The 24,853-nt window shown below is 40.0% G+C and overlaps 1 protein-coding gene across 2 annotated transcripts in view; it reads left to right on the top strand.

Moving 5' to 3' along the window:
- The window catches only part of LOC125233871 (poly(A) RNA polymerase gld-2 homolog A-like), a 31,462-nt gene extending 9,585 nt beyond the window's left edge, over positions 1-21,877 (top strand). For both annotated transcript variants that reach the window (XM_048140020.1, XM_048140019.1), the window contains exons 4-11: positions 6,934-7,052; positions 7,763-7,940; positions 10,710-10,841; positions 11,596-11,724; positions 13,923-14,052; positions 17,009-17,124; positions 17,976-18,211; positions 18,907-21,877. In XM_048140020.1, coding sequence (XP_047995977.1) covers positions 6,934-7,052; positions 7,763-7,940; positions 10,710-10,841; positions 11,596-11,724; positions 13,923-14,052; positions 17,009-17,124; positions 17,976-18,181 — 1,010 coding nt within the window. In that variant the 3' untranslated portion in view covers positions 18,182-18,211; positions 18,907-21,877. The remainder of the gene's footprint in view (positions 1-6,933; positions 7,053-7,762; positions 7,941-10,709; positions 10,842-11,595; positions 11,725-13,922; positions 14,053-17,008; positions 17,125-17,975; positions 18,212-18,906) is intronic.
- The last annotated feature ends 2,976 nt before the right edge of the window (positions 21,878-24,853 follow it).

Raw genomic sequence — 24,853 nt, 5'->3', positions numbered from 1 at the left:
AATTTCGAAAATTATTATTTTAATTCATGCGGAATAGGCTTTATAATTAGAATAAACGAAGCACTTTTTTTAGACCAGAGTTATACTCTGTCAAACAAGTCTGTCAAAATGTATTCTGGCCAACAAGTCTGTCAGTAAATAAGAACAAAGAAAACTATAGGTATCCTTTTCTCTAGCACCCTAAAGAAAAGGACGCATATAGTTTTCTTTGTTCTTATTTACTGACAGACTTGTTGGACAGAATACATTTTGATTTTATAATTATGGTGTTTGCACAAATAAATTTTGAAAAATAATCGGAGTGAATTCGTGTGATATGGTAACACTAGATTGACACTGTTCGCAGTCTAAACACGCGGCAGCGTGTCAAGCCAAGTTCAAGTAACCGAACTGGCAGACAGCATCGTGTGATTCGTGTGTAATATTACACGAACCATTTGGAGCCTCTTTGGGCGCCCTCACAACTCAAAAACTATTTCACATAAACGTCTTAAATTTGGCTCTTATATTGATATTTGCGACATACATAATTATTATGTGCATATATAACATTAGGTGAATATAAAGGAAACAATCTGATATTTTTTTATAACTTTAGTTCTACTAAAAAAACTTTTTCACTTAACTGGTTCTATTAGGACATTTTACTTATACTTTGTGCCTGTAACGGGTCCATATCGGGTCGCATACCTATGTTTTAGTTATATCTTCCAATCGCATACCAACTTGCGGCATAGTCATCAGTGCGCACTGCGAATACATATGGAAAATCATATTTTTTTAGCCCTAGTAATTGGTTTCATACTCAATAGATGTCATTTGGAAAATGCATGTGCGCGCTACTGTTTCAATATTCCATCGAGAGCCCACGTGACTCCCTTCCTTAATCAGCATAATTTACTCAAAATGCTGCATCGTCGTAAGCTTCATTTGGCTTGTCTACTCTTCGGAGTCTTGAAGTATAAATCGCCTGCATATCTTTTTAATAAGTTATCTTGTATTAAGCTTCGCGACCGCCGTCAATGTTGAATCCATTTGCTGACGCCACGCCACGCTTCGGCAGCTTTCTGAGGAAGTTATAAATACCAAAGTTCGAAGTGTTGGAATAACATTCCGCCGCCCTTGAGGAATCTGCAAAGTATTCACACTTTCAAAACAAAGCTTATAGAATACTTGCACAGCCACCAACTTAACCAGGAAACCTGTATACATGACACAAGTTGCCTGTAGATTACCTACTTATTAGGGATGTACCGACTATTGATTTGGCCGGCTAGGCCGACTACCGACTAGTCGGCGCTTGGGTGGCCGATTAGTCGGCCGACTAGTCGGCTAGTCGGCCAGAATATAATTTTCGATAAATTCACATTTTGAATGTCATTTTTGGTCCTTCGTTCGCGCTTTTCATGATTTTTTACAGATGTTCATGACAATATTTATATACATTTTCCATTTTTAACAACCGGCTTGGCTTAGTGAGTAGAGTAGTGATCCTGCCTATGAAGTCGATTCCTAGGTAGGAAATTTATTTCTGTGGTGATAACAGATATTTATTGTTTTGACAAAAAAGGAATTACTAATAGCTACATAATACAACCATAATTTTCAGCTGGTAATTTAATTTTGTACTGTTTTTCTATCACTAATGAAGTGCCGACTAATCGGCCTTTTTTGCCGACTAGTCGCCGACTAATCGCCGACTACAAATGTGGCCGGATAGTCGGCTTTCCCGACTAGTCGGCGACTAAATAGTCGGTACATCCCTACTACTTATATTTCTACTTGTCACTTAGGTCAAGTTTCATTCGCATTATCTTAGCTCTTCTTGTAATTCTCGCCCTTAATGATTCTTCCTATAAATACAATATAAATAAAATAAATATAAATATACATAAATATTATAGGACATTCTTAATACACAGATTGACTGAAGCCAACGGTAAGCTCAACAAGGCTTGTGTTGTGGGTACTCAGACAACGATATATATAATATATAAATACTTATATACATAGAAAACATCCATGACTCAGGAACAAATATCTGTGTTCATCACACAAATAAATGCCCTTACCGGGATTCTAAACCGCGGCGCAGCAGGCAGGGTCACTACCAACTGCCCTATGTAGCTATGCTGCTCCTATGTAGTTAAATGTATAATTTTGTGTGTAATTTGATAAAAATCCATTTTAGTTTTGCAAGAATTTCACCACCTCCTTTCTTCCCGTGTGTGTTGTAGAAGTCGACTGTGGGATACGGGTTAAATTGTGGCGTAGGCGAGAGGCTGGCAACCTGTCACTGAAATGTCACAATTTTCGTTGTCTTTCAACCCCTTTTTGCCTTGGCACTGAAATTTGAGTAGCACTGAAATTTGAGCAGAGTGGCACTGAAATTTGAGTAGTTCATGTGCTCTGCCTACCCCTTTATGGGATACAGGCGTGATTTGCAGTTCTTTCGACTTGTTTTGTTTGTCACGTTAATGCACGTAGCGTAGCATTACACTGTGGCGCAGCACGGAAAGCATGGTCGCGCGATAAATGATAAAACATCTGGCCGTCCCTATCGCACTTACTAATAGTGCGATAGGGACGGCCTGATATTTTATCGTCTATCGCGCGACTATGCTTCCCGTGCTGGTTGCAATAGCTGGTTTAATGTTCAGCCAAGCGGTGTCTGACCCGATATGATGGTACGATACAAGTGGTAATATTTTTAATACCAGTTTTAGGTTAAAAAGCCTGTAGTACTAGTATAATTTGTGTTTTTTTTTTATATAATGTAACTTGCTTCTATAATCTATATGCTTCTGTAATTTTCTATAATGTATGTTTTCTATAATTTTTGTGACCTATCGTGATTGTTTCACCGGATGGTCTGATCGGAAGATTAGACCATTTCGTAGCATCGTCTTCTTGTTTACGTCTTCTTATTTATAACGTTTATTTTGTGTGTGTGTGTTAACGAATGAATGCATAAGAAATGATATTTTATGTTATCAATTGTTATAAAAAAATTGAGGACTGGCCATTGAACTTGGCACTCTTTAGATCTCAATGATTTTGTCGTTTACGTCAACATTGTCAACAACCAAGGCATACTTATATAATATTGAACTTGGCTCACATTTCACATTAATGTTTTTGATGGGATTATAACGTTACAACTGATCTTCAGTAAAACTATAGACCTGTCTTAAGTTCCTCTATGAGGGTCACTGACCTCTTCCAATAAATTGTGGTAGTGTGCGAAAAGTATGTTGGTGAGTGTGACGTGCGTTAGTGTGTGTAAATGGGGTAATTTGACAGATACTGAATTTTTACCCATTGAACCGGCCTCTTAATGTTCGGTGCAATGTACCAAATGAAATGTACATTATCTGAAGTTACTTTTAGAATGTGAACTACTTTGTTAGGTATAGGCAAACGTGTTCTTTATTGGTTCGTGAACTGGTGGAAGACAGGTAAGAGTCAAGCGATTCTAGGCTCTGTGAAAAAAATCCAAAATAACTTGGGTATAGCGTTTAGTACAGTAAGGTTGCACAGAATATAATGTCGTTCGTCACTATCAAGATTGAGCTTTATGTACTAGAACTAAATTTCTTAATTTTGTGGGCGATTTCTTTTGATCCATATTATTTGATCGTTTGTTGTGAGTTGTCACTCGCTGACTGAGGGTTGGTGCCCCTAGCATTAAGTTCTCTTTGGAGGTTCTATTTGGAGGTGTAAAGCATTTAGAAGCACTTATGTAGATGTAGATCTACATAAGTGCTTCTAAATGCTTTACACCTCCAAATATCTGCAACCTTTTACATTTACGGGAACTTACAAAACAAATGTTTGTATTTTGGATGTCCTTCTCAGCCCCGACCAGTGTCACCACCGACCAGGTGTCAAATTCAATCGCATCAAGGCTGTAGGCTAACTGTTACAGCAGACGAAGAATCCCTAGCAGGACGAGTCAGAGTCTATCTTCTGAGGCAAAGAAGTGCCATGGACCTTTAACGGCTCCATGATAACCTCCCCGCTTCTCCAGATATTATGTGCGGTCGTCTTCCCAATTTCACACAATACCTATCATCGAAGATTGATTTTATTGAAACTCTATAGATGGTATATCTAGAAAGGAGCTCACTTGCACTCTGGTCCACAGTTCTACGCACTATTTTGACAAATCACTATGCACAAATGTTGTCACACTTTAGACAGTGTTGTTTTTATCGATGTTATAATTGTTAACAAATAAAGGCCATGTTACACTATAATGTCACATTTAATTTTTCGGAAGTGACAACCCTAACCTAAAATTTCAAAAAATCATATCTCCTTATTCCTGCGTTTGTTGTGCTTGAATTTTTTTGCGGTAATAATCATAATTGTGCTTAACTTCTGTGTATCAAAAAAAAATGCGACCGTGAAGAGAATCGCCTGAAAAAAAAGATTTTCCATATAGAAATTCATTATTTGACGACTAAATGAGAGTATATCTTTATGTTAATATAGATAAATTGGTTCTTTTAAACTATGTTTAGTATACCAGATAACATTCATTGATTAATCTGCTTTGAACTAGTATAAAAAGCGTTTCTATGGTTTCTCAGGACTTTTCTCGATTTTTTTGATATCTCAAAAACTATGGAATTTAGAACCATGGGAGTTTCAAAATAAGATTTTTTTGGTCATCGTTCATCCAAAAACCGCATAAAATAGGCATGGCCGCAACTAAGGCAATTTCACACACTGTGCACTTCTTTGAGATTACCCCTCCCAACTCTTAAGAACTACTTAAAAAAATCATTGATGTTAAAGGCTTATTACAGAGTCGAGGACTATTTGACAGACAAACATGCATGGCCCGAACCAGAAACTACAAAAAACGAATAGCAATTAAAATAATTGTATTATGTATAGAGGACACAGTTCAGATAAGAAAGCACATCAAATATTTTATATTTTATGTTGTGTAGGTAAATTACATATTTAATGATATTGAGATCCATATTATCTTTTTAACCCCCGACGAAAAAACGACGGGGTGTTATAAGTTTGACGTGTCTGTCTGTCTGTCTGTCTGTCTGTCTGTCTGTCTGTCTGTCTGTCTGTCTGTTTGTCTGTCTGTGTGTGTGTCTGTCTGTGGCATCGTAGCTCTCGAACGGATGAACCGATTTCGATTTAGTTTTTTTTATTTGAAAGCTGTGTTAGTCGGGAGTGTTCTTAGCCATGTTTCATGAAAATCGGTCCACTATGTCGCGGTCGGGGGTTTTTTCAAAATTTAATTTTGTGGTTAGATTATTCTTCTGTGACAATTTGATATGTTTTCTCTGAAGAAGAACGACGTATTATTAAGCAATTTATTGAAATTAATTTCCATAGAGTACCTAGTCTGTTCATATTCTTTGATGAATACTTTTGCATGTTAATTATAAGATGTAATGTTTTGAAAAGAAGTTGCCCGCCGAGTTTCTTGCCGGTCCCATAGTGGATACCCCCCTCCCAACTGAGGGGGGACTGAAATCTTCTCGAGGCTGAGGCGTAGGGTTAGAGCCGGCGTAGCTTTATTTGACGTTCATATGCGCATTGTAATATGCCTACTTGAAAAATAAATATTTCATTTTCATTTCATTTTCATTTTACTATTCAAAAGTCTGTTTCTATAGTAAAATTGAGCAATATTTAGAGTTAAAACTTCTGATCTAGTCTATAAAATTCCTCTATTACCTTCACAAGATACAAACTGACAATAATAATATTAATAATTCATAATAGTATTTATGACGTTATACTTGTTATACATATAGCCCAGTTTGTAAAGTAGTTTGTACAGAAATATACATGTATGTGAAAAGGTTAAAACAAGTATATAAATAGTAATTACCTTGATAAGGACAAATATATTGTTTTCAATTGAGTCTACAAAACATAGTATCTATTTAGTCCTGCTGCGTTTATTTTTACTGCGCTGCACTGCCGTTGACGTAAAGACTGAACAGCTGTGTGGACACTGTGGACTGAGGGCATAGAGAGACAGCTGTAAAAAATCTACTGCGGATTAACGAAGCCATGTAATTGATGTAATACAATGTTTCCAATGATTTGTTTATTGATGTGTAAACATTGGCCTCAGTATTTAGGTGTACAGTCGAGTTCATAAATATGTGTACATTTCTTCACCTTAACTCGTTGCAATAAGGTGACAAAATGTACACATATTTATGAACTCGACTGTACGCTTGATAGCCTCGTAGGCCAATTTTTCCGATTTTGAATTTGGAACTTTATTTCTGTAAGAGTTCATAACTCGAATTTTATTTGTACTTGTACAAGTACGCGGGAACTTAGGCCCACTTGCGCCGACCACTTAACTCAGGGTTAGTGGGCTGTCATCTGTCAAATTCTATATAAAATGGTGGGTTAACCCGAGGGTTAACCCACCATTTTCGTTGGTGCAAGTGGCCCTTAGGAGGTTAAATTGATGTTAAAAAGTAGGTTAGTAAAAGTTATCTCATCATTAAGTTAAATAAAATAACCAATATGATAACTTGATAGGCACTATAATGTTCATAAAAACATTTTTTTTTATATGCGCCCTAAGGTGTTTGTGTATTTGACTACATATCAAACCATTTACTTTAGAAAGTATGTATCCTTTATGCCCAATCCACACGATATTGTTTCCTCCTACACTTCTTTTTTTTCAATTCACACCTATGTACAATCCAACTCGAATCAGTACTTGATTTTTTAAGATCAAACCATTATTATGCTAGCTATCGAATGATAATCTAATCTAATCGTAACATCTAAGCAGAGTTACCAATTTATAGAATAAGAATATCGAATCGTTCTCATTCTTCTACTTCGTTTGTAAAGAGTGATCTAGAAACTTCAATACTTAAGTGATCTTGTGGGTATTGAAATGACAGTAAAGTTTTGTTCCAGGATCCAAATGGGACAATCTGTCACAGGAGATATGGGACAAGTTTGTCAAGTCACAGCAGACAGAGGAGACGTTTCGCAAAAAGATGAACCTTTGGAGATACCTCTACGTCACAATAAAGGTAAATCATATTTAGGGCCAGTTGCATCAGCCACATTTGACAGACACAAATCATCGTCACGCAGCAGACGTCTATGGAATTTGTCATACCTACAATAAAATTTTACGAACGCTTTAACGGTGACAGACGGTTTGATGATGCAAGCGGCCCTTGAAGTTATAAAAACAACGCTTAAAGCTCGGCCACACATGCGCGTTTTGAGAGCATAGGCGGAGCGATAGCGGATCGTTAACGGAGCGCAATGTTAGCGGTGCGCCGGACGAACGCTGGCGTTGCGCCCAGCGGATGCCGGCGGGAACTAACCAGCGCGGATTGCGAGCGGAACGCCAGCGTTCGTCCGGCGCACCGCTATCATTGCGCTCCGCTAACGCTACGCTATCAAAACGCTTTATATATGGCGGAGGCTTTAGAATAAAAGACTACTTGGATGGCGGCCTTGGGTAGAGGGACGTCGTCAAAAAAGATCGCAGATGCGTTGGGCAGACGATATCAAAAGGACTGCTGGGAGGAAGTGGTTCTGGCTCCAGCTCCAGATCGCACAGAACAGTGATATTTCGAAGGAGGCCTACACCCGAAGGGTAAAATTAGGCTGAAAATAGAGAGATAGGTATATTGATTATTTATTATTTAAGGCATGGAATACATGGATTTCGGGGGATTTAGTGTAATTCATTGTTTAAACCCTCACTTAATTACACTTTTTTTTACAGTCAATATTCCCGCGCTACGGGCTGTACGTAGTAGGTTCCACGATGTCGGGCTTCGCGTTAGACTCCTCGGACATGGACCTGTGCCTGTACGTGCGCGCCCTTGGCGACACCGAACCCCGTGCGCACGCGCTCCTCCATCTCAACTACATACTGGCCTACATCAAGAGCTTCGACCGCGGCGAGTACAGACTTAACACTAAATACCCACACGAACGCAGGACTTTACTTAGGGCCAGTTCATAGACCACAGATACCACAGTTAACAGACTCATCAACGTCACACAGCAAGAGTCTACGGAACTTCCCATACATTAACATTTAGCGAACCCGTTAACAAACAGTTTGATGCAACCGACCCTTAGGCAGCGTTCCCACTTATCCGTCGCGTGTCTCGGGGCGCGCAAAGGGCGTCCGCGCCACGCCACCTGAGTGTAATTCAAAAAGCGTCTCCTCAGTACATTTTGTATAGGAAGGACGTAAGGCGCGCCCCAGGTGGCGTGGTGGCGGCGTGGCGCGCGCCGCGCCGCCTGGGGGCGCGTCTTACGTCTAGAATAAACACAACGGACGTGGCGGGGCGCGGGCGTGGCGAGGACGAGGCGCAGACGGGGCGCGGACGCAATCTAAATTACACATAAGAGGCGAAAACACGGCGCGATGCGTCATTATACAGGCTGATTTTGTTGCGGAAACATATTAATATTATCAAAAAAACAATCTTAGTAAACCCTTACTCATTTTTTAATACCTATCCAACAATGTATCACACGTTGGGGTTGGAATGAAAAAAAAAATCAGCCCCCACTTTACATGTAGGGGGGGTACCCTAATAAAACATTTTTTTCCATTTTTTATTTTTGCACTTTGTTGGCGTGATTGATATACATATTGTTACCAAATTTCAGCTTTCTAGTGCTTACGGTTCCTGAGATTATCCGCGGACGGACGGACGGACGGACAGACAGACATGGCGAAACTATAAGGGTTCCTAGTTGACTGCGGAACCCTAAAAAAACATTCAGTCGAATTGAGAACCTCCTCCTTTTTTTGAACTCGGTTATAAAAAACAACCTTCATTGCCGGCTGGCAAACGGCTAACCGTTGAAACAGAAATATAAATGAAAGAGATAGAAGGCTGCACCTGCGTTCACAGCTGCGTCGTCGGCGAATTCAAAGAAAAACGCACGTGCAGCCTCTTGGCTACCTACACGGCCAGGTGCGGGCGCGGCTTTCGACCTTCGCGCCGCGCAATAGAATTCAATGTCGTCTGCTCGTGTGCGGTTCATTTGCTTTGAAGTGGCGGCTTTTTAACATCAAAGGGGTGAGCCTATTTTGTGCAAAATTCTGTTATATCAATAACTTCTCACTTCACTAGATTATCGACATTGAATGTCGAGTATATATAGTATCAAATTATTATTTAATGTTTTAAAAATAAATTCTTATCAAATTATATATGTAGTATCATCACTTTATTTCAGTGTACGAATTTAGACACTAAAACCCCGCCCCTAAATTTGATGCGATAAGGACAATTGCTGCTCAGGCGAGAAATCCTGCGTACTTAATGAAAAATACAAAAATCGAGATTTCGCTCCCGATTGTTTCCTTCTCAAAAACTTCCTCTCAATCAGGATAATGATGAAATAATCTGTGTCGGACCGTTTCGATATTTTGGCTAATAATTGATCTCAGTTTTGAATACCACGTCTTTCTTTGTGGCAAATTAAATTTAGCCGTTTTGACCAACTGAAAGGCTCAACTTGTTTCTTTAATAACCTAACCACAACATAAAAAAATAGAAAAAAAACCCCGACACAGTGGACCGATTATCACGAAACATGGCTAAGCACACTCCCGACTAATTCAGCTATCAAACAAAAAAAAACTAAATCTAAATCGGTTCATCCGTTTGGTAGCTACGATGCCATAGACATACACACACACACACACACACACACACACACACACACACACAGGCATACAGACAGACAGACACGTCAAACTTATACCACTCCGTCGTCTTTGCGTTAGTAAAAACAAACATGCCAAAAAAGCAAAACGGTGCGACGTGCGACACAGATATTGATAATAATAATAAGTACATAGGTATAAACCAGGGAGGAAATAATGGAGAGCGTTTATATGTCCTGTTTTGCCTTAATTCAATATCATCACATATTTTTGTTGCTGATAAAATAATACATCCTGTATATCAAGCGGCGCGCCCCCTGGGCGACGCTCGAGTTGTGTCTGCTAGCGGCGCGTCGCTTGAGTTGCCTGCGCCGCCTGCGCCGCGCCGCTTCAGTGTAATTTAAAAAACGTCTCCTCAGTACATTTTGTATAGGAAAGACGTAAGACGCGCCTCAAGCGACGCCGCGCCCCGTCGCCGCCACCGCGCCGCCGCCACCTCGTTAAATTACACTGAGGCGGCGTGGCGGAGACGTCTCTTGCGCGCCCCGAGACACGCGACGCATAAGTGGGAACGCTGCCTTAAGCTGAGTTTAGACGTGCAAGTTATTGCTGCAAGTTTTGAGACAGAAGTATATGCAAGAAAGAGATGCAGATATTTGCCACTCACTCTTACCTATAGTTGCGTTTCAAAACTTGCAGCAATAACTTGCACGTCTAAACTCAGCTTTAGTCACGAAAAATAAAATCAAAATTGCTAAAACTATTTTTATTCTGTTTTTATTTGGCGCCTTCCCTTGGAATATAGTAGCAAGATTATGTTGACCAAGAGAAGGCTTTTGAATTATTCGATCATAAAATTTACCATAATAGCGTGTGTGTGGGCAAATAACCATTATTATTTTAACTGATAAAATATCTAGAAAACTGAAAACATGATAGAATTATTGAATCATTAGCCTACCTTTTTACGGACACATGAAAAAGATGAATTTTCTGTAGATAAAGTGTTTAAAGTTCCAATTGCGTTTGACCGCAGATGCCGAGCTGATCCAAGCAAAGGTCCCGATCCTAAAGTTCCGCGACGCGCGGGCCGGCCTGCAAGTGGACCTGAACTGCAACAATGTCGTCGGCATCAGGAATACTAGTCTGCTCTACTGCTATTCTCGCCGTAAGTACCTTTTTGAAATTTGTTAGCAGAGCTTGCATTGTTATATATAAAATTGTAATTTAAAAAATTTGGAATAAGAGAAGCATATCCTGTTTTCTATTTAAATTTTTTAACATGAAGCCGCTTTATATTCTCGCACCGTTCGCCGTTGTCAGGGTGTTCAATATTCATCCTCATTAGAGTTGTGCCTGCTCGTTCACTGAAAAAATCGCTCCCAACTAGTACGATCTCCGAAGTGTACTAGTTCGTTCTTTTAGGACATTTAGTACAGTAGTACACCGAGAGAGCGAGAGACAAATTGTGCGTATGGCGTACAGTAACGCTCGCTCGTACTAGCCGAGAGCTGATCGGCCGTTTCGCGAGTCAGTTGGTTTTAGTTCAGTTGCGATCGGATCACACGGATCGCTTTGCTGTCACTGTTACTCCTCGGCTCTTCGCTCCTTTCGCTCCCATTCTGTTGTGCGTGTGTGAGTGTACTAAATGTACTAGAGAGCAGAATCATTTGGGAGTAGTTCGGTCTAGTACAGTGCAGGGAATCGGTACATGTCCTACACAAGCCTAATCCTCATGCCTAAGACTAGATCTCCGATTGTAGAAAACTCTGTCGAAATTCACTCACCGGTCGACAACGCGGTAGGTATGTTACATCCGATGTCATGCATGTGTCCACAGGAACTGTGACTGTTTTCCATCTTGCAGGCCTAATGTGGGCTAGCCACCGATGACGTGTATTTAAAACTTTATCTTTTTGCAGTGGACTGGCGCGTTCGGCCGCTGGTGGCGGTGACCAAACTCTGGGCGCAAGCGCACGACATCAACGACGCGAGGCATTGTACACTCTCGTCGTATTCGCTCACACTCATGGTCATACACTTCTTGCAGTGTAAGTTAATGTTTCCACCATTTTTATTCAGGATAGTTAAGAGACACTTTCACAGGTTGACAAAGTGACGTTGACAACGATGCACAATAGTAATTCTGTATGTTCCTAGATATACTACAGCCACTACAGGTCAATTCACAAGAACTAGAACGAATGAGTGAATGAAAATGTCTGTGTGACAGATTAATTAATAAAACGGCCTCTCTTGAAACTAACAGTTAGACAGTTACGATTGTAAAGCGATACAACAGGTGACACTCATTCAATTTTAGAGTTAAAGTTAGTTCTTTCCATTCATGGCAGCACAGTATATTTTTTTCTATTCTAGTGATATTTCTGATGTTTTGTACATTTTCCAAAATCAATCATGACTAACATGCTGAAACATATCGTCATAAGCATATTCAAGCGGGTGATAAAAACGCTCTTTCCACAGATTATTAACCCTTAAATGCATGAATTTTTCTTTTAACGAGATATTAATATGTATATGTGATAGACAATGGTTTTCTGACTCTGGGAAAAATAATAAAAAAAAATTAATATCGATTTTAATACCAAATCAGTGTTAGAAGTTAAATAGGCCAAAACTCATTTATATAAATATATAATTATTGGTAAGTTTTATTTGTAAACTTTGACTACTATTAGAAAGGTACACTATTTGTGAAACCCCCATGATAAAATGTTTAAACATAAACTAATTACTAACTCCTAAAAAATCTGGCTAAATCTAGTGTTGTTATAAGACTAGTCTTGAAGACTTTTAAACCTTAAAGACTTGCAAACCCTAAAGGTTCACGCTTTAAAGACTCAAGCGTTAAAGGTTTTAGCTCAGAAACGGTTCAGAACCTTAACGACTCAAGCTTTTTATGAGCTCTTAAGAGTGAGTCTTTAAGACTTGGGCTTCATAGAGAGCTCAAGCCCCCTAAACCTCGAAGGCCTGTGTCAAGCTTTATAGGCAGATAGTAATTATTTTTAACCCTTAATTTGACGTGTCGGTTTGGTAGATTTTAGGGTTCCGTACACAATGGGTAAAAACGTAAGTCTATTACTAAGACTCAGATATCCGTCCGCCCGGTCACCTCACCACGCTGTATCTCATGTATGTCAGGATACTAAAGAGTACGGAGCTCTCAGTGGGCGAGTCCGACTCGCACTTGGCCTGTTTTTTTACTTCTGTTGACCTTACGATCTAGTTTATTAAAAGCTCTTAAGACTTAAATGCTACAAACCTTATAGACTTAAACCTTCAAAGCTAAGGAGTCTTTAAAGCTTGAGGACTAAAGACTCGAGGATTCTGTGCTCGTAAGCAGCAACGCAAACTTATAAGGTTGAGGCTTATATGGTCGAGGCTTTAAGGTTCGAGGCTTTAAGACTCAGAAGTCGCGACTCGAGTTTTGTAGTTTACGCCTCAAAGCTTAAATTCACAACACTAGCTAAATCACATACTAAAAATCGCCATCATCCTGTTTTTTTCACACTTTTCCGCCATTTCATCTTTATCCTTAAATAATAAATAGTAAATCATAACATAATATTATTTAATTTATTTATTTATTAAATACTAGTTAAGCTATAAATGTGATTTTGGATAGCCACATATTGAGCCACAGGCCATCAAATATATGATGCATATATACATCACCATGCACTTAAGGGTTAATAAGTTACTAACGTAACAGATCATTCACTTGCCTGCAAAACGACAAATACCTTCGTTTTATTTAACTAATACTGAGTTACTACGTACAACTCGAAAGAATAGGAGGTACGTGCCACGCGACTACACAGGCGGGCGCGTGGCGCCCCTCGGCCACTTGTTCATTCGAATAAACGGCTAGCGTGTAGGTATTAAACGCGCGACCGCTAGCGAGTGACGCAGGCCTTTTTTAACGAGAGGAAATGCTTTAAGCATACCATCCCACTCCCATATAGGCTAATGAGACCCATGGTTTACCCACTAAAACCCCTCGATTGCCGCCTCAGGGCTATAGGACGAGGTCGCAGGCACGTTTCAGCACTCCTGCGCAACGAATGACGCAGGCCTGGGGCCCGTTTCTCGAAAGGTACAAACCTTGTATTAAAAGTGTTTCCATGACAACCCATACGATTTGACAGTTCGCTCACTTGTAATACAACGGGCCCCTGCTCTAAGTGCGACTCGAACGAGTTGTAAAGTAGTGAATTCGTTACAGGCGGCACATCGCCGCCGGTGCTGCCGTGCGTGTGCGTGCGCGGCCCGTGGGAGGTGCGCGCGGCGCGCCACAACCGCGCCTCGCTCGCCGAGCTCTTCCTGCAGCTGCTGCGCTACTACGCCACCTTCCCGTGAGTACCGCTCTCAAACATGTCGTCCCTAAATATTATCAAACTTTATAAAATCCGCGCTTTGCTTCTTCTTTTCTTATGCGCACTGCCAACTATATTTCCGAGCTCATATAACCCGGCAACCTTCAAATCAAGAGTGAACAGGCATCTTCTGGGCGAACTCACTCCATCGTAGGCCACGTCTTTGCCTTTGGCTATTTATAATAATAATAAAAATGCTGCTTTTAAAACTGATAGAAATATTGGTACATATTTGTCTAATTAGTGTAAACGCAAATACACACAGAAACACGAACGAATGGATGGATTGGTGTTACATTGTAAAGGCCGCTGTACACATTGGCCCAACGGTGGGGCCAACTGTAGAGGGCTACTTGGCCGTATGTGTAACTGTGTTCACACGTTGGCGCCTCATTCAGTTTGTCGTAATCTGTCAGAATATAATAATAAGCTAATCTATGCAAATAATAAGTGTTAATTTTAGGAATAAAATACTCATGCAAATGTTTAATGTATTGCCTAAAAAAGTTAATGTGCTTATCAGAATGTTAATATTTCAGATGATTTAATTTTACATCATTATTTTTAAAATCGGGACTTAATCGCGTATAACTACATATTAAACTGACCTCCAACGTTTCAAGGACGGCGTTGTCCCCGTGGTCTCGGAGAAGACTGGCTTGAAATGACATCAACACCTTCTGACAGCCGCGCGAGTTTTTCGAACTACCCGCACTTGGTTTTGATTATCAACTTGAACTGTTTGCGCACTAGGGATGTTACTCTGTCGACATACAACACTGACGATATTTGATTTAACGACTGTCGATATTATTTTCGGCTTACACTTATTAATGACAGGATTCCATGTGGATGAGATCCTAAAACCTTCCTTCCTTCCTTCCTTCCTTCCTTTTTGGAATCCTGTCATTAATAAGTGTAAGCCGAAAATAATATCGACAGTCGTTAAATCAAATATCGTCAGTGTTGTATGTCGACAGAGTAACATCCCTAGTGCGCAAACAGTTCAAGTTGATAATCAAAACCAAGTGCGGGTAGTTCGAAAAACTCGCGCGGCTGTCAGAAGGTGTTGATGTCATTTCAAGCCAGTCTTCTCCGAGACCACGGGGACAACGCCGTCCTTGAAACGTTGGAGGTCAGTTTAATATGTAGTTATACGCGATTAAGTCCCGATTTTAAAAATAATGATGTGTAATAATCGTGAAAGTTTAAATCAGTGATTTAATTTTATAACGAGGTTATTATTTATTAAATTTTGCCGCCAACTTATATTACCTAGAAATACGAGGGCTGATTGGAAAGTTCGCGGCCTGACCATTAAAAAAAAAACTTAGTTTCTTTTTCCTGCCGTCATTTTGAACTGTCATTATTTAGTTATCATCCCGCGAAATTTTAATTAAATGCAATATTTTAAAATAAGTTTTTCCTCTCATTTAAAAATACGTGTAAGCAGTTTTTTCACAATGGTCAATTTGGAGCAACGTGATGTAATTAAATATCTTCATAGAAAAGGATTGACTGCGAAACAAATTTATGAAGATATGCAGTGTACATTAGGGCAATCCGGTCCATCATATACGATGGTAAAAAAGTGGGCAGCTGAATTCAAGCGGGGACGAGTCAGTATCGCAGATGACCCACGCTCCGGGAGGCCAACTACTGCGACCAATCCAAATAATGTGGCAACTGTATGCAAAATGATAATCCAAGACCGACGGTTAAAAGTGAGAGAAATAGCCGACATCGTAGGCATCTCCTGTGAAAAAACTCAAAATATTATAGTTAACGAATTAGGGTTTTCCAAGGTGTCGGCGAGATGGGTTCCAAAGCTCCTTTCAGTGGAACAAAAAATCACTCGTCTAACAATTTCACGCGACTGTCTAGACCTGTATGAAGCTGACCCTCAAGACTATTTGGACAGATATGTTACTATGGGTGAGACATGGGTCTACCACTATACGCCCGAGACTAAACAGCAATCAAAACAGTGGGTTCGTGCTGGATCTCCGCCACCCAAAAAGGCAAAGGCCATTTTGTCGGCAAATAAAGTTATGGCATCAGTGTTCTGGGACGCAAAGGGTGTAATAATGGTTGACTATCTCCAAAAAGGTACGACTATAAACTCGGACTATTATTGCGAACTTTTACGTCGATTACGTCGACTTTTACGTCGACTTTGAAAGTAAAAAGACCTGGAGTGCTGACAAAGAAAGTTCTTTTCCACCAGGACAATGCACGCGTGCATACGTCACTAAAGTCAATGGCAGAAATTCATAATTGCGGGTTTGAATTATTGCCGCATCTGCCTTATTCACCCGATTTGGCACCATCGGACTTCCATTTATTTCCAAACTTAAAAAAAACACATGGGTGGTAAGAAATTTTTGACCAACGACGAGGTCCAAGCTGAAGTGGATACCTATTTTGAAGGCCTGGAGGATTTTTTTTTTAAAAGTGGTATAATGGCTTTGGAATCCAGATGGAATAAGTGCAAAGACTTTAACGGGGACTACGTAGAGAAATAAAAATATTATAAAAAAACTTTGGTTTTGATTTCATACTTAAGCCGCGAACTTTTCAATCAGCCCTCGTACCTAGGCTTTTCCACTCTACGTCCATCTTTTATGAAGAGCCAATGTCAAGTGATTGGATCACCAATGTGTAAACAACGGCTCTTATCTTGGCCAAGCGGCTGGTCCAAGGGTTGGCCCAACCGTTGAGCCCGTGTGTACAGCGACCATAATTGTCATAGATTTTTTTAAAGGCTGATCGTCAAACTGGGCGGTAGTTGCTACAAATGCCAAAAACTGCACCCTACAAATAGGCCATACGGAAGACCAGCGTTGTGTTTATTAAGCAGTGTTTGCACATACATTCTTTATGATTTCGTGCCGATGCCGTTTGCGGATATAAAAAAAAATGAAACATGTTGTAGGTACGACAAGATGGCGGTATCAGTGCGTGCCGGGCGCTGCGTGCCGGTGTCGGCGTGCCGCGCCGCGCGCAGCCACAAGAACGAGCCGCACCAGTGGAAGCTGCTCTGTGTCGAAGGTTCGCTCAATAGTAAAATGTCATTCATCTTATACGCAACTTGCCACTTAGTCAAATCAGCTTCTTTTTAAGAACTGTCAAAACGAATTTTAACGACTTGCTAATATGGAATTTATATGAAATCACAGAATATATAAAAGTACGAACGAAGTAAGAAATCGAATAGATATATGTAGTTTTTTTTTTTGTTTGAAAGCTGGCTGGGTTTGGTCTGGAGTGTTCTTAGCCATGTTTGATAGAAATCGGTTCGCTGTTTCCACGCAAGCTGAATCTCTTGTGAGATTATGAACCGCCCTCATGTTTCTTACTGTCTCCATGCTTGACTTTCTTGGCATTAAGATTTGATGACCGGTCTGGCCTAGCGCGTAGTGACCCCGCCTGCTAAGCCGCGGTCCTGGGTTCGAATCCCGGTAAGGGCATTTATTTGTGTGATGAGCACAGATATTTGTTCCTGGGTCATGGATGTTTTCTATGTATGTTTTATAAGTATTTGTGTATTATATATATCGTTGTCTGAGTACCCGCAACACAAGTCTTCTTGAGCTTGCCGTGGGACTCGGTGTAAGAATGTCGTATAATATTTATTTTAATTTGACGACCGGTCTGGCGCAGTCGGTAGTGACCCTGTCTGCTATACGCCGCGGTCCCGGGTTCGAATCCCGGTAAGGGCATTTATTTGTGTGATGAGCACAGATATTTGTTCCTGAGTCATGGATGTTTTCTATGTATATAAGCATTTATATATTATATATATCGTTGTCTGAGTACCCACTACACAAGCCTTCTTGAGCTTACTGTGGGCCTCAGTCAATCTGTGTACGAATGTCCTATAATATTTATTTTAATTTCAGAGCCGTTCGACTTGACGAACACAGCGCGCTCGGTGTACGACCCGGACACGTTCGCGCGCATCGTGGAGACGTTCCGCGCCAGCGCCGCGCGCCTCGCCGCCTCGCCGCGCCTGGCGGCCGCCTGGCCGCCGCACCCGCCGCACCAGCCGCACCAGCCGCACCCGCCGCACCAGCCGCACCCGCCGCCGCAGTACCAGGAGCGATGATCCGCGCTCCGCCCGAGCCGCCGAGAGTGTGTGAGTACCTTGTACGCCATGTTCACTCCATGACTTGGAGACTGCGATGCTAACGTTCCGGCACCGCCTCGCCCTGCCGCGAGCCTAGCGCCGCGCTAGACCGAGCTGCACCGCGGCCCCGCTCAGACGGTACCATCAGGCTAGGGGTAGCGAAAAGCTGCGAATCTACCACTTAACCACGAGGCGGCCGATTTGGCCCTACTTGCTTAAAGATTTCTTTACCAAATATATTCAATATCATGCATATCTATCATCATAGAAAAGCCCGAGGTTTACCTTCGGACTTCGAGACTTTCAAAAGCGCAATCCTTGAAATTTTTACATCAAATGTCGTTATTATGTCGTAAAATAAAACTTGCGTGCGTATCAAGACTTAAATAGCAATTTTTCATAGTAATCTCTATTAATATTAAAAACATTATTTAATGACTTTAAAAATGAGAAAGAATACTAAATCTACTGTTTTTATGTGGTCAAGCAACATCTTTTGCCAACGAAGTTAATTTTTGTGGCTAGAAAATTAGGAGTGAGCGTTTGCTGACGAATATTGTTTTACATAAATAATATAAGTATCTGTTTGTTTTCTTTTTAATAAGTTGATGTTATTCATGTGAGAGTTAGTCAGTAGCTATAATGTACAAGAACAATATATTTTAGAAGATAATATAATGAACAAATGTTTTGTTTTGTTGCAGAATATTTTATGGAGGCTGGTTCTCGATGTTTCCCAAGACTTTATTGACGCGGAACAGTGCATTCCTATGTTGTGTAGTGTACCTCGTACGAGTGAAGCCCTGACGCCCCGCGCGTGACAAGTGCTCTTACGTCGCCCCGCGGCGCTCTAGTCCAGTATTATTGTTATCGTGTACCGTCGTCGACACTAGGAAACTAACCCGAGGGTGCCAGTCTGTCCCAATTGAGCCGCGAATAAATAACCAGTTAGAAGTTTCACGGGCTGTGATATGCGACTGATTCCCTTATAAATATGTTGTAAGGTAGTGTTGTTACTGATAGCGGTAAGGACGGGTCCCGCGCCACGGACGTCGGTCCCGGAGCGAACGCGCCGCGTCGTCGAATTTACACGTACTATTACAAATTATATACATTTTAATTAAGATAGAGCGAATGCCACTATGAAAAATTATATGTTTACATTCCATAGTGCCATTGTCTGTAACTTTATTTTAAATCATAATTAAGTTATTAAGATGCGAAGTTCAGTTTCCGAATGCGGGCCTCAGCGTAACTCGGTATACATATCGGAGGTGTGGAGCCGCGGCGCCCGCATTGGGAAACCGCCGGTGGCCGCCGGCGCTGCATGCTCCTCGCCGACTCGCGCCGAGCACGGACACTAGTCCCGGCCGTGTCGCAACGATGCTGCCTCACTACGCGTCCTATTATTTCTAGTATTTATATTGTTTATATGTAAGTTATTTAATGTGTACATAGTAAGAAAGCGGAAAGATGAAGAAAAAATACATATATATGAAATGCGTTCGTTGATTGTGACGTGGAGGGTGCGACCGTTCGCCGGGACTCTGCACATCACAGGCATCGCTTCGTCGTTATTGACTATTATTACAAAAAAATTGGAATGTTTTAAGATTATGTACATTTTCTGTAAATATACTTTTATGGTGTGTAAAGAGTAAATGACAAAAATATGGAATAAAAAATGATGTGGAGCCCGGCGCGAGCGCTCGTGCCGCCGGCGACTGCTCTAATGTTGTCCCAGTCTAACGAGAACGCATTGAAATTATCCTTACAATGCCTATTTTTCTTCCTACTACGCCAGATTGCCTAAATATCAGATTTCCAGGATTATCGGATTTCAAAGACGCTAAATTTTTAACACCAAATATGCAGTACCAAAGATATAGTAGATTAAAATGAATCTCATATTTTGGAAATTCGGTATTACTACATTTCGGGATTGGTTTAGGAAGGTCCAAAGTACATAATTTTAGCAGGCTGTTACAATATGTTTCTCTGCGTTATTGTTAGACATGTGAAACATTGCAAGTCGTGCTATGATACTATATTATGGTGCTAGTGTTATGCCACGAGCCAAAACGGTTCCGCTCGCTGCGGAACCAGTTATCTAATTTATTTGTAATGTTTATTATAAATCATTTGGTGCTATGATATTGTTATGTTGCCTTTTTATATAGGCCAAAGTCGCGGCCTCGCTTGCTGTTATATAGGTACCTAGATTAAGAACTAAAATATAATGCTAGATCTCGAATTCCTACGTCAGAGTAAGGTTAAATTAAGAACGGGCATATCTTTGAAAGTAACAAAGACACTGTTACCTTTACTATCGTTAGGGATTTGTGCTACATAAACTCATAGTTCATAGTTCGTCGGTGCCTAGCGCAAGTGTCGTTGTCGCTCGCAACGTAAAGTTGTTAATGAATTACAAAATGTTATGCAATTTTGTTATGCATTATTGAATTTTACTTAGATGAAGTCGATATTAGTCATTCGATATTAAATGTTTTACAGTTTCATATTATAAAAGTTGTTTGTCGCTTCAAAGTTTAGGTGAGAGTATTATATTAGTATTGTTTGCTAGTCCATGTCTGGCGTCGCACGTCGCCGGCGTCGCGCGTAATGTGAGCGACGCCCGCGCTCGCGTCGGGGGTACTTATCTTTTTGTTCAATAGCCTTAGCTGTTATCGGTGGCTGTTGACAGGATCTTAATAATCTATAAGCAAAAAAATATTACATATCCTGTCATGAACGAGTGAGACGTTGTAGTTTCGCGACGTGAAAGGAAGAGCGGTACACCTCCGGCCGCCGCACTCCACTCGAGCTCTTTACTTTTTGTAAATAATCGCCAGGCAATTTTATAGCGTTATGTATAAGTTTTATATCGATTTTACATTGGCACTCGGCCGCGCTGAATATAAAAGTACAATAAATAATTTTAAAACAACTTATATATGTCTAAGAATACTGATTAGAATAATATTAAAAAGTGTCTCAAAACTGTTTAATTTTTGAAAAGATGTAATAACTTGATGAAGCCGACATCAAAAAAATATAAAAATAAAAACAAAAAAAAACTAAAAAAAACTAAAAAAATATATAAAAACGCCATAAAAATAACAAAAAAGAAAAAACATTGACTTGACTTCGATCAGATAATGATCGAACGCCATGTCGTTGTGGCGAAAGAGGAAAGGGAAAGCTTTCACAGCTGTATTCGAGCGTAAACTGACGAATGGTATTGTCTTTCCGTCAATATAGCGCTCATTTAAGTGAGTTGATGAAGATGGGGGTTCCGCCTAGTTAGTTCCTACGCTCAGGCGGCGGTGGTCCTGACGCCCGCGGCATAGGAATCACAGCCGCCTGCAGAATTGTATGGTAGTAACTAGCGGCGAAAACCCGGTGGTGGAACCGTCCAGCAGCGCGCCCTCTCGTGCGCAGGGAGCGCGCGCCGCGGACGCGTGTCCACGTGAAGTTTCTCTTTACTGGATGCTCTCAGCCCTTCCAAGAAATAACATAGCGCGGCGGGTTTACTAATCACCAAGAGTGGAAGCGACTGATCAAATTATGGCACACTCTTGGTCTTTTCCCGCAGCCGCCTAATGTAGTGGAAACAAAGTAAAACTTAACTACTTTGTCTTCCGAAGATCTGAAGTAATTGTAATTGGTAGAGTACCCAGTAAAACCAACAGAACAGTGACATAATAAGCCCCAACGACCACAAAATCCACATAGCGCCCTTAACAATTTTACCATCTTGCTGCAATAACTATCATTTATCCAAACTCTATCACGCTGCTGTTTATTGGTGCTAAGTGCTAAAGCCGGGTGGCCGTTGAAAGATCCGGTGTTTGCTTGAGAATTTAAGGCCTTAAGGTCTTGCGGCCTTAATGAGAACTTGAAACTGCCGTTTGTATTAAAATTTTGCTCATTGTTAGAATTATGCGAGGTATTGTCATCACAGCTTAGTTTGCTCCTTTGTCGCTTGTCCACAAATAGGTACTTAATATATACTTATTAGGATTTTTATCTGTTCCATTATTCTAATCCCATTATTTTTGCAGTTATAACATAAAATCAAATTCTGCTGTTGACAATATCATGTCATGAAATATTTTATAGTTGACTATATATGTAGGACAAGCAAAAGATTCAAACTGGCTGTGAGTTCTCTTCAAATGTTAGATGTAACATGTAATAATTTGTGAAATTAAAATGTACTTAACTTTTATTTTGATGTTCATATAAATAAAGTGCAAAATTATTTCGTAAAAATCGGAAGTTATTGGCGAAAGCCAATTGTGTATAATGTTAATATTGTAAAGTATTGTAAATGTACGTAAATCTCTAATTAATAAATAACTATAGTTTTTCAGCCCCAAGGCTTTAAAATAATATTGTTTTGTAAAAATATTTTTGTCATATTTTTGACAAATTTTCTCTTGTGTTGCATTTTATTTTATTGAACACAAGTAATTTTATTGTCCTTGTTATACAAAGAAATTATTGTAAAGAAAATATTCTGTAATAGTTAAACATTATACAAACCTCCGAAATGTTTGTTTTCTTGATTCCGCCTAAGTTCGTTTTCACATTATCCGATCCGATATCGGATGTCGGTGTCGATATCCCATACAATACAGGCGCCATCTTGGATTTTTTCCATTGAAATCCTTCCGACATCCGATATCGGATCGGATAATGTGAAAACGGACTAACACTAACTTTCACATAATAATTTTTAAGAAAAAAAAACCGCCTTTGGGGTTCTGGTGATAAATACTTTCAAATGTTGGATTATGTTATCAATTCTTCTGTATATTTTTAATGTTTGTTATTCGATATCTCCGTCATTTCTGAACCAATTTTGAAATATGGATGATTCTGAAGTACATACTTACAGATGAGAATGATTTTCAGAACGGAACTCTAACCAGCGGCGGCTGACTCTTCATCAGCAGTTCCACTGCACCAAATGTCACTGTTCTGGACGTAAGTGCATGCTGTTCTTATAAAAATAGCAAAGTCACTATAAATGTGCCGTTCAGATTTGAGGAGTTCCGTTCTGACCATCATGAGCAGTTTCACTGCACCAAATGTCACTGTTCTGGATGTAAGTGCATGCTATTCTTATAAAAATACCAAAGTCACTATAAGTGTGCCGTTCAGATTTGAGGAGTTCCATTCTGACCATCATCAGGAGTTCCACTGCACCAAATGTCACTGTTCCGTACGTCTCCAGGATCCCATCATCAGAACTGGGTTCTGAGAAAAATGGGACCAATCTGTATGCATATACATTCAATCAAAAATTTTTTTTTCAAAATCGGTCCAGTAACGACGGAGATATCGAGGAACAAACATTAAAAAAAAAAAAAACATACAGACGAATTGAGAACCCCTTCCTTTGAGATTTGGAAGGCGGTTAAAAATAACAACTTACACGAGATATCTGTCTATGCGGAAATAGAAAAGTCATACATATTGGTTCTCATATATTATAACCCTCTTTCCGCACAGACCGTACCTTGGAATATCCCCATTTATTTGTTCCGCGTCCATAGTCTATATTTAATTAATGTTATACTAGGGACTAACGTTGTGAGCATGCTCATGTATGTAAATAGTAGGTATTCATATTCAGTTTAGTGTCTTGAGTAGAGTGTGGCTAATGAAATATTGCCCCAACTTTTGGCGGGAAATTCAAAAAATCTAGGGCTGGTCACATTTGGTATAGTAGGAGATATAGTTTTGATACTAGAAAATATTTTTGTTTTCTGTGCACACTTATATTGAAAATCAATAGAAATTGCTAATATATGTACAGAAATTTGACAAAATCTGTTAGCATTTGATCCAATTAATGGTGGTAATTGACATTTTTTAAGGTTCAAATGTCTGTCTTAGGGGTAGAACCTGTGAAGACGAGTGCTGTAAAGGGCTCGAAACGTAGGTCATGATGTTAATATACGCGATTAATCCGTTTAAAAGAGTTTTATTTCAAATGTCTGTTTAATATGTTAAGTAGGTAGGTAAAGAAAATGCACTATCGACATTTTTGCCGCTCATATATAGACATGTTTCACCAAGATATTTTTATATATTTTATATTTTTATTGCCATATAAGCAGTGGTGGCCGAGTGGATATGACGATGACGCCCGACTTTCAATCCGGAGGTCGCAGGTTCAAATCCTGGCTCGTACCAATGAGTTTTTCGGAACTTACGTACGAAATATCATTTAATATGTACCACTAGCTTTACGGTGAAGGAAAACATCGTGAGGAAACCTGCATACATCAGCGAAGAAATTCAAAGATTTATGTGAAGTCTCCAACCCGCATTGGGCTAGCGTGGAGACTATATAGCCCGAGCCCTCTCAGACATGAGAGGAGGCCTGTGCCCAGCAGTGGAACGTATATAGGCTAAATTATATTATTTATTTTATTTTTTATATTTTTATATCAAATTACTACTGACCAGTCACTTCACTGATTTCTTCTAAATATTGGTTTTTCGTAAGTAAGTCGTTACGTTCCAATATTTTTATTTTATTAATACTTTCCAGAGCTTCGAGTTTCTCCTTGTCTTTACACTCTTTTCCTGTTTATGAGATTTAAGTTTTATTATATTCACATACTTAATCAAAGT

This window comes from Leguminivora glycinivorella, chromosome 15, assembly GCF_023078275.1.
Source record: "Leguminivora glycinivorella isolate SPB_JAAS2020 chromosome 15, LegGlyc_1.1, whole genome shotgun sequence".
NCBI lineage: Eukaryota > Metazoa > Arthropoda > Insecta > Lepidoptera > Tortricidae > Leguminivora > Leguminivora glycinivorella.
This window is presented reverse-complemented; position numbering and strand designations above follow the sequence as displayed.